Genomic DNA, 10,477 nt, shown 5'->3' with positions numbered 1-10,477 from the left:
TCACAGATGAAGAAACAAAAAAAAAACACATATATGTGTATATATATATATATATAGCAAGGTGAGTGTTATGTTTGTTGTGTATATTTCTTTGTGCCAGATATTATATTGTCATCCCAAACCCGCTATATGTTCTGCAAATTCAAAAGCCTTGTGTAATATTCTTCACAGGTTCCTGTAATAAATCAGTGTCTTTCAACAGCTAACAATGCCCTCTCTCTTATGAAGCGCTCCATATAATGAGTCTCATCATTGTTTTCGCGCTGAAAAGGGAAATTATTTTCCATTGAATCACTAGCTGGGATGTTGGAGCCTCTTGTTCACCTCTAACTTGAATTATTGCTCCTCTGTGATGGAGATAAGGATGTGCTGAACATCAATCTCCATTTTAGTTTCAAAGATGGGATGAAAGAAAAAACTAGTCTATTCAACATTTTTAAAAGCCACCCAAGACCCCACAGAGAAGCATCATCATCAAACATCCATTGCCATTTTTTCTGCTCTTCTTTCCTATTCATCTAAGTTTTTTTTTTTAATGTGCACAGACGCCCGTCCACGTCCCTCACCTTTACTCCAATTCATCTCAACTATAGTTTTATGGTAATTTCATGTTATATAATCACGTGTTGCTATGAGCTGACACTCCTATCAGAGCACATTTCCCATGAGTTCCCACCGGATCAGCCAGTGTCAGTTTCTATTTTAGCATTCAGCACACAGCAGCAGCAGCAGCAGCTCTGAGATGAGAGTCAAAGGGATAAAAAATGATAGAAGAACAAGTCAGATTAAATAAAATGAAACCAACACTTTATTTAAGACATGTACATTTTACAGTTCGTGTGTTTGTTTCCTATGACAAAATGAGTTTCACATAAAAACATTACTACTCCATGGCAACCCTGTATTACAATATTGGTATTGTAACACTGAAAATACTGAACTGTGAATCTAGAGCATCCACCACAACAATGGAAGAGATATGAAGACTACAAAAACCTATGACTACAAAAACATGTCTGTTTTTTCACAGCATAAATAAATAATGTCAGTGTGCTTCCATTTGTAATCCTTTACACAAAGTTTATTCCCTGAACAAAACTAGAACTACTTTACCTGACAGCTTTCACATTTGAGACGAACTGTATGCGCATGAAGACAAACACTGCCGAAAATAGTAACGCTGTAGGATCAAAGCCTTGACATCAATCTATTTAAGGTATCTACAAAACAGTGAAACATCTTACAGTAAGAGAGAAAACCCAAGTTTGCAAAAAAGTTCTCTTTCGTTTCAGCAGGCAATTCGCTGTATCGCTGTTTTACATGAAGGCCCAAACTGGTAAAAAAAAAAACAAACAGAACTGATCTTTAAAATATTAAAGATCAGAGAGCAACTCAGACGGTGACACAGTCAAAGCTGATTTTTAACAAGCGTTCATGACACCTCGCTTGAGCCCACCTGTACGCAAATGTTACTACTGTCACTACTAAACTAGAGCCAACAGAGCAGCAACAACCAAAGCTGCACCGTGACCAGGCCTCAAATCTCACTGCAGCAAAAAGCATTAAAAAACATTACATTCAAGACTTTTAAAAAAATGTGACTTTGTCTTGATGTGCTAATGTACAAGAGAAAATGAGGTCAGAACTTCAAACTCTTTACCAAGACTGTGACACTGTTAAAATTAATTAAAAATGCAGATTTCTCTGTTGCACTATGTACTACAAAATAAAACATGACAAAAACATTGTCATTACAGCAGTACGCTACACTGTTTGTGTGGGTGTCTTTGCACAAAACAGAATATTAGAGGACGGATACTGACTTGAAATTATTCCAAAACCTTTTTCCTCAAGCTAGAAATATATTTTTAACTACACACAGCAGCGACATCTCATAAAAACTTGCAAAGTGTGTATATCCACCGTTTTTAAATATTGAACGTGGTTCTTGTTTGGTGAGCAGATCTAAAACTGATGCGGTAGATAATTAGACCTGGGATGTTCTAGCTGCACTCCTGCTGCCTGAATTCAGAATTTCAAGTTTTCCTAATGTACCGTTTCCAGTACAGAATTGCTTTCACTATTTAATTAACAAAATGCTGTAAACTTCCCTCGTGTCATATTCAAAAATATACATTTCTACATTCAAATTTTGCAAATACAGTAAAACAGTTGAACCAAACTCTTTCCTTGCTTAGAGCAATCCTCAAGCTTTTACAGATCATCCGCAACAAGTGCCGTTTGAATAAAAAAATATCTGCTGTTTTCATGGATGAAATCTGAAGCCTTTTCTTTCAGAGAAACTCCGACAGTTAGTTTTTTCTGCACCACTGCCTGGCTCCACACAGAGCTCTCTTCATTGATGGTAAAATGCAACGAGCCAGCCCTCTGTAGTTCCCTTCATAAGCTGGGCTAACCTCGCTTCCCTTTTCACACAGTCCAGCACACATTAAGCCATTCAGACGAATCAATAAATTATAGTGCTTCACACATGGACAACTCTGAAACAGCACTGCAACATGAGAAAATATTTTCCCTCACGATGAAATGTGACAATGTGGAGTGCGACCGGAATACTCAACACCTCTATAAAGATGACCCAAAGATGCTACAAAACATAACTCTGTCCTTACACATAAGAGTGTATTGTTTCTTCTTGGGAGCGCCTGGAGCAAAAGCCTGCTTTAATTTTTAAAAAATAGCATACTTTTATGATGGATCTCAGCCTGGTTTATTGCACATAAACAAGATCCATCGTCCCTCCTTTCAAACTGTATCCTCCCTTTCAGTCAATTGTGACCCACATTATGCAGAAACGGGGCCCTGAAACTTTTTTAAAAAAATCAATAGGAGCCAATTCAACTGCTACGAATGCAATAAAGCGCTGCAGAGCTTACACAGCAACAAAGTGATTAGATTGCACCAAGCGCAAAGCCTTAAAAAAAACAAAACTTAAAAACAAAAAAGAACGTGAAGATACCTTACGAGTAAACAACTCAAAGTTAATTGAAATGACAGTTATTTACTTGTAGATGTTTGTGTGTTTTGGCTACACTTTGGCTCATCTTTACCAGGTGTGTTAATTCAAGGCGCCACTGTACTGTACGATTAAAACATTTACCTGAATATGTACACTCCACATACCTGTCAAGCTTCTCTATTTATAAGATACATACATATTTATGTACTATTTTGCGACAGACAACAGGGACCTGTCTTTATTCCTGCTAGATTTAAGAGACCAATTACTTTGTAAAGTATTCCTAAATATGCAATAAATAATGCAGCTCTTAAAGGTGCTTAGTTTCTGTGAGTCATAAATACAGCAGAAGCCTCTTCTTTTATCCTTGACTTTGTATTCATAGCCACTGTTAAAATATTAATTTTCTCTTCTATTAATGTACCTAAATTTAATCTCGGCTGCGTAACACTATATTGTCAGTTTTGTGGTTTTGTAGAGAAGACTGTTTGCTTGATCAGAGTATTCTCAGCCAGTTTAACTACTAAATTTGCAGGGCTGAGTGTTGCAGAACGCCTATAGCTGAGATGGTGATCTACTCGTTCTATCTACTACCTCTAGTCTTGCGTGCATTTACCCCCCTGCTTTCATATTTTCATCCCTTTCTTAGGTGTTCACTCCGACGTTTACTGGATCATAGGATCGTCGTTGGGAGAGACCAGAGTTGGGACACTGACAAACGGCTGGGTTTTGTCCTCGCTGTGGGGAGTGGCTGTGTTGGACACAGTGGTGAAGGACAGGTGGTCGTGCTCCAAAATGGCGAGGCGGTCCTGCGGCTTCTCTTTCTTAAGGTAGAACATTTTCCTCAGTTGTTTCAGTTGCTGCAGCTCGCAGAAGGTCTCCAGCACCACCAGCATGACTATCAGACCCAGGATCAGGTAGACTGATGACATAAACACACAGGAAGGGATTATATGTATGAGTTATGAGCTGCAGTGACAAGTATTATTACACCCATATTAAAACGCTTTTCAAAAACCCAGAAACCCACATTTCTCTGGATTTCAATATGTTTTAGGAAGTCAGTTTCTATACAAAAAAAGTATTTGATGATGATTTGTGCAAGTCACTCTATTGGAAAACCACAAGCAAAAAAACACTTCCCTGTCTTAGACCCTGCTGTTTTATGCACTGACACAAGAGGGCAGTGGATAGCTAACTGAAGGAGAAACAAAGAGAAAACATTTAAGTCAATGCTAAAAATGCCATGTAAGGTGGGTCTACACCAGTAACTGAACTTACTATTGCTTTCATTTATAGCTGCTCTATTTGAAGTCACTTTATCCTAGAAGAATACAGTCCTGCATTTGTGAGCATTCACATATTTTACTGTATATTTGCATAAAAGAAACAGCCTTTTGTTTAGTCTATCAGAAACATACTGCATGTACACTGGAGGCACAGAGCAGTGCTACATCCTACATGCAAACCAAAAAAGCAGTGACTCCTTATCGAACAAAACAAGATCAAGACAAACAATAATGCCAATAAAAGAGGCAAAATGTGCATTGTTTGATAGAAACTGTGTTTTAGTTCTTTTGTTGCAATCCCCCAAATATTAATACAGACAGTGGTGATGTCACTTCCGACACAGACGTGCAATTCTTCACAGAGGAAGTTGTTTAAATGAGGCCATTCATACATACAAACACATTCTGTTACAGACTTCTCTCCACCTACAGACTGACACATTGTGCCTACAGAGTGACGTCTATGCTGCGCGCCACACACCCACGACACACATGCTGCAGACAGTTCACAGGAGTAAGCGTTCGACATTCATGCACACCCACAGCTTGTCAAGACTCCACTTTTTTTTTTTTTAATTCTAGTTGCTATTAGCCTTAGCAGTGCTGCTGGCATCATGCTGCACATGTCATGAAGAAAATGCAGTCAATGCCTCGCTGTTTTCCAGTAGGCCATGGCCCAATTTTTAGCACTGTTTCCCTCTTAGTCTATCTGACTAACGTGGCTTGAAATATATAGAAAAATGTCAAAATGTTGCTTTCTCAGCAGCACACAAATGAGCTGTCGCAACTCAGCCATTTCAATGAGCTTTGCATTGTTTAGAAATCTGCAGTCAAGTGCAGAAATTCAAGCTTCCTATAGCAGCAATTTCCATGACATTTCATGCGAGAAGGGTTAATCATTTCTAATAATAGTCATAGGTAAGAACAGGAGTTACAGTTTTTAAATTGTTTAATAGTGTCATATTTTGAATTAGTACAGTGCTAATTGCTGTTTTATCTGTCAGGGCAGTAAGTATCTGTTTCGTGTGATCCATCAGTCTATGATGATATAAAATTATCTGTAGTATGGACAGTTTATGTATTTGTAATTTTAATGCATGTGCTAATCATGGTTTCACAAAATGGGTCAGAGAACAGTCCCAGCTGAGGACGTCACATCGAAAAGGTCAAAGCTCACGTCATAAAACCTGCTACGAGTGATGTTATCACAACAGTAAATCATTACAGCATTAATTGTGACACACTGTGGCGCTTGAACAAACTAACAGCATTAGAATACTGTGTGTGTGTGTATGGCGTGACACAAATCATAGAGGACATGTGGCATGTGGGGGCTTTTTAGTTGATTTATAGGTCAAACAAGGAAGAGGATACTGTTCTTGCAGCACAAACAAAGCAAGCACAAGTGATATCCTCTTTACAACAGAGAGCAGAAGAGCTATGACAGTCCTAGTCCTAGTTTTGAGAAACAGAGGCACTAACAATAATATAAATACAATAATATCTTTTGGCAACTGTAATCATAGCAAAGTGTCACATCTGATGTAAGAATTATATAAATAGTTTTTAATGCTTTCCATTGCATCAACAAAAACCTCAATGAGCAGCGGAAATAGTTTGGGATCTTACACTTTGCCATTAAAAGAGCACCAAATACACTAAATGCAAAGAACCTTAAGGACTCACCAGTGATGCCCACTTTGTAGAACTCCCTGAACTTTTGGTTCGCGGCCTCCCCAGGCACATAGTCGCCCAGGCCGATGGTGCTGAGGGAAATGAAGCAGAAGTAGAAGGACTCCAGGAAGTTCCAGTTCTCCTCCAGTGCGGAGAAGATGGCGGCAGGGATGAGGAAGAAGCAAGAGACGGCCAACAAGGCGAGCAGGGTGGCGTGAACGATGGCGACTAGTGGCTTGGAAAAGCCCCAACGTGTGTGGATGTACATGATGGGCCTCCGTGTGCTGAACACCATGATCCGTTGCACCACAGCAGTCAGGAAAAGGAGGGTGAAGGGGATGCCAATCACTGAGTATATAATGCAGAAGGCCTTTCCTCCATCTGACAGTGGTGCTGTGTGACCATATCCTGCGGGGGGCAAGCATAAACCACAGAAAATGTAAAGTCACAGATGGAACAGCTTATAATGAAAGTGCACTGTTTCTTTTAGGCTTTCATTCTTGGTCTGGCTTAATTTCCTATCAGGTGTTAAATGACTAAGAGGACAAACTTCAAGTACATATTTAGCTATAAATAGGATAAATAAGTACACAATAATGCACCTGTGTGTATTATCTAAATGGTAACATGCTGTGTCATGATTACTCAGCAAACAAAAAAAAGAATGCCTGTCTGTAAAATGCTGTACATGTCTGTGGTCTTCCTGTTTTTTAGTATGCGTACAATTATTCCAACATTGTTTCCTTCTCAAGGTTTTGGAACGCAGAGTATTTCTGGCTTATTTAAGTTTTGTTAATACATTGTAGGTTGGCTGAGTGAACACGTTAAGCAGTGTACTATTAACAGTTTCACAGAGAAATAAACACTCTTAAACAGAATCCTTAAAAAAACAGTCATTTATCTGAAATGACATCTAATAAACAAGGGACAGACTCAATTGAGGAAGTTACAGGCAAGTGGAGGAGGGTCATTTAGACTAGTTATGGAGTTATGTAGTGTTACTGTGACAAAGGCATAAAAACCTGATGTGTTCTTGTGAAGTAGACCTAACACGAGGCTTAAAAATACCATGGCTCACTAACATAACAGTGCAAATAGGGAAATTAGAATATTTCCTTGTGACGGGAGCTGTGGAAAAAACCCAAACAATTCATCCGCCACTGTCTGCTTGTTATTTATAAATTACAATACCTGTTCAGAATAAGATGAATGCAGGGCTGGACGCTGGGCCCTGCCCTTTTAAAGCTGCCGAGATACAAAGTGAATACCATAATGGTCTCTAGGAATGTATGTTGTAACAAGTCTGTCATAATGCTGATGAACTAAGTTGATTTCTAATTAACAGGATCACAGTTCTGCCGAAAGCAAATACAATTACAAAGTCAGATCTCCATCTGGTCTCTATATCCGCCAGGTCTGTTTAGTCATCACATTTGTTGAGACTTAAACAAGAAGCAGAGTTAACTGGCGTACACATTATCTACACCATCATGTATGTTGAAACCTCACAGATAAACTGCAGCTGTGTGGTCGACTGAAGTTCTTTAGGTATTCTGACTGACAAGCATCTGCAAGTCTTTTATGCAATGTTAGACAACAGACAACGACAGAGCACCTTGTACTGCAAACTTGTTGGAATAATAATAATAGTAATAATACATTTATTTTGTATAGCTTTTGTATTTTGTATACTCAAAGTCGCTTAACAGGGGAGAAGATAAAAACAGGAACACTGGCCATAACTAATGCTCCTACTGCTGTAGAAAGTAGAAAGCTGAATGTTTGAGATGTTCAGTTAGTAGTGAAAATGTTTCAAGGTTTCAAGGTCTTTATATATCAAAACCACAGTCATACATGGTACAACGTGCAGTGAAAAGCTTTGCGTCCCTGTTCCGCACTGAATATTAAGAAATGAATAAAAATAAGAATAAACACACAAGATATATATATATATATGTGTGTGTGTGTGTGTGTGTGTGTGTGTGTTTTGCCATTCACACAGCATTATATACTGATAACAGCTCATACACAAGGTGAACGCCTTAAGACAAAGTATACAAAACAATTTGTCTAAGGGGTTTGCCTAAATTAGAATACTGTCTCGCGGTGGGGGTTATAAAGCTGACGATAGACAAGTTGTGTACTTCTGTCCCTGACACCAACTTGCTTCTGCCGTGAATACAGCAGTAATAATGTGGACTTTGTTGTACTTTTACAGCAGTGTTGTATTTATCAAAGGCTGGGTCGGCTGCAAGACAGCGATCAGCATGCAAACATGAATGCAATATATTACACTTAATGCAATCTTTATGTTACTGTTTTGCACTAAAACACCAAGTCGAATTCCTTGTATGCGAAAACTTACTTGGTAATAAAATCTTTTCTGATTCTGAGCATTCACTTGATGATTCTGACATGGACAAGCTGTGTACTTCTGTCCCCCGACACTGACTTCCTTCTGCCTGGAATACAATAATGTGGACTTTGCAAGAGAGCTGTTCTTTTACAGCTGTGTTGTATTTATCAAAGGCTGGGTCAGCTGCAAGACAGCGATCAGCATGCAAACATACTTAATGCAAACACTTTTTCATCTTTATGTAACTGTTTTGCACTGAAACACCAAGTTAGATTTCTTGTATGCGAAAACATACTTGGCAATAAAAATCCTTTCTGATTCTGATATTTTAATTTTCTGTAGCAAATGGCTTGTCTTGTTTTTGTGTTTTAATAAATGGAAAGTGAAGCTAAATTCTATGACGATGGTTTAATAAAGGGATGTGCTGTTTTCATGAACACACTTCAGGTGCATGGCTAGGCTATAAGCTTGTGTGGCCTAATGTAAGTCAGACAATAACAATGCTTCGTTATCAACCTGATATGTTCCCCTAAAGTGGATCTAACTACATTTACAGTACAAATATCTGCCTTGTGTTCTGCTGCGCACCTGTCCGGCTGCAGCATCACCTAGAGACCCCAGGCCGAGCCGGTGACCCCCCACCTACCTGTGGTGGACAGCACCGTGCTGGCGAAGAACAGCGCCGAGGTGAAGTCCCAGTTCCAGTTAGCCGAGGCGTTATTGAGAATGGAAACCCCATAATTACTGGCCTCCAGCGCTTTCTTCAGAAAACGCTCCAGACGCTCCTCGGAGAGACATTCGTGGTCCTGGAGGAACTGCTTTTTGACGGCCCTCAGGTCCTGTCGCAGGAGGTCTTCGTAGGGCAGCTCGACCGAGGAGAAGACGACGGCGCCGAATACGAGGTACAGAAGGTACCCCAAAACCAGCGAGACGAAATACCACGTCGATTTGTGACTCTGAATCAAACGCACGCAGGAATTGCTGGCGAGAGACTGAAGCATTTTCAAGAGGTTTACCACCTCGCTGTTAAGATGCTCAGAAAGATAAACTAACGTGGTACAGGAACTGATTATAAGCCACTGAGAAGGATGTTGTTGAAAGACAACGCTCAAATGAGGATTCTCTTCCCCCTTCGCCAAACCAGCCGTAGCCACTCGAGGCGTTCTAATGCAGTCGGAAATATTCGGTTCACACGATGACAACGATCGTATTTTCGCAGTTTCTACCAAAATGCCCCAATTCCACTTGCAAACATGTGGCAAGAATCAAAAGCACTGTTTTTTTGTTGTTGTTTTTAATATATACCTTCAATTTTAATACCATTTGCTAAAACGTCCCCAACGTAAAGGCTTCTAAATCTGCAGTTGTCACATTTCCGAGCTTAAGCGACAAGTGAAGGCAGCAAGCGATGTGGCGAGGACAGCAGCCGCGTGACGTCAGAGCTTCCCCCTTCTCTCCTCTCAGGTAGTCAGGCCTGTTTCCGTGTCACTCAGTTTCTGTTGCAAACAAGTGAAAGGCGTCACTCTGCTATTGTGGCTCACTGGAGAAAAAGGTCATTAGAGGAGGGCGGATGGAACCACAGATACGCAGAATGTAAAACAGAAGGAGAGTTGAGATTTTGGCTTAAGAATAGGCAGGCTCCGAATGGCAAAATGATTCTGGTCTAGTTCTGTCTCAAATTTCCGACTTTCGTCAGGCCCACATAGGTTACCGCATGCACGATGGCCCTGGGACATGTGTGTGCTGAGTGACTTGTAAATAAGGGACAGTGACAAAATGCATTTTGTGCTTGGCCTTGGATATCCTGTTCATATGGCCGTCTACAATATTGCATTAGATTCGATTAGATCTAACTTTATTGATCCCTTGGATAGGGTACCTCAGGGAAATTGTTGTACTAGCAACAACACAACACCGACAAAGACAGTATCACACATCAATCAAGAAAAAGCAGTAAACAAGTAAACAAAGGAAACAGACTGTTAGATAGAACAGCAGCACGGTGTAATACTAGTAGTACTAGTAGTAGTAGTAGTAGTAATAATAATAATAATAATGATAATGATAATAATAGTGATGATAATAATATTACTAATAATAGTAATATGCTATTTAATAAGATAATCAGTGTAGTTATAGGTAAATGTAGTTGAATATATAAATATAGAGGTGTATCAG

At 39.6% G+C, this 10,477-nt stretch overlaps 1 protein-coding gene across 1 annotated transcript; it reads right to left on the bottom strand.

Annotated features, from left to right (window-relative positions):
* Window positions 1-785: 785 nt before the first annotated feature.
* kcnk1b (potassium channel, subfamily K, member 1b) lies at window positions 786-9,439 on the bottom strand. Its single transcript, XM_008278732.1, has 3 exons — window positions 8,946-9,439; window positions 5,956-6,351; window positions 786-3,902 (listed from the first exon to the last, which is right to left on the bottom strand). The coding sequence occupies exons 1-3, from the start codon at window positions 9,298-9,300 to the stop codon at window positions 3,646-3,648; spliced, it is 1,008 nt and encodes a 335-aa protein (XP_008276954.1). The 5' UTR covers window positions 9,301-9,439; the 3' UTR covers window positions 786-3,645.
* Between the last annotated feature and the right edge of the window lie 1,038 nt (window positions 9,440-10,477).

This window comes from Stegastes partitus, unplaced genomic scaffold (genome assembly GCF_000690725.1).
Source record: "Stegastes partitus isolate 25-593 unplaced genomic scaffold, Stegastes_partitus-1.0.2 Scaffold131, whole genome shotgun sequence".
NCBI lineage: Eukaryota > Metazoa > Chordata > Actinopteri > Pomacentridae > Stegastes > Stegastes partitus.
Note: the sequence above shows the minus strand (reverse complement) of the source record. Positions and strands in the feature narration are given on the sequence as shown.

Excerpts from the sequence above, each read along its gene's own strand:
- kcnk1b (XM_008278732.1), bottom strand. The coding sequence starts at position 9,300 with ATGCTTCAGTCTCTCGCCAGCAATTCCTGCGTGCGTTTGATTCAGAGT. Across the intron at positions 6,352-8,945 it reads CACGGTGCTGTCCACCACAG|GATATGGTCACACAGCACCA; the intron begins GTAGGTGGGGGG and ends TGCCCCCCGCAG. Across the intron at positions 3,903-5,955 it reads CTACAAAGTGGGCATCACTG|TCTACCTGATCCTGGGTCTG; the intron begins GTGAGTCCTTAA and ends TTATGTCATCAG.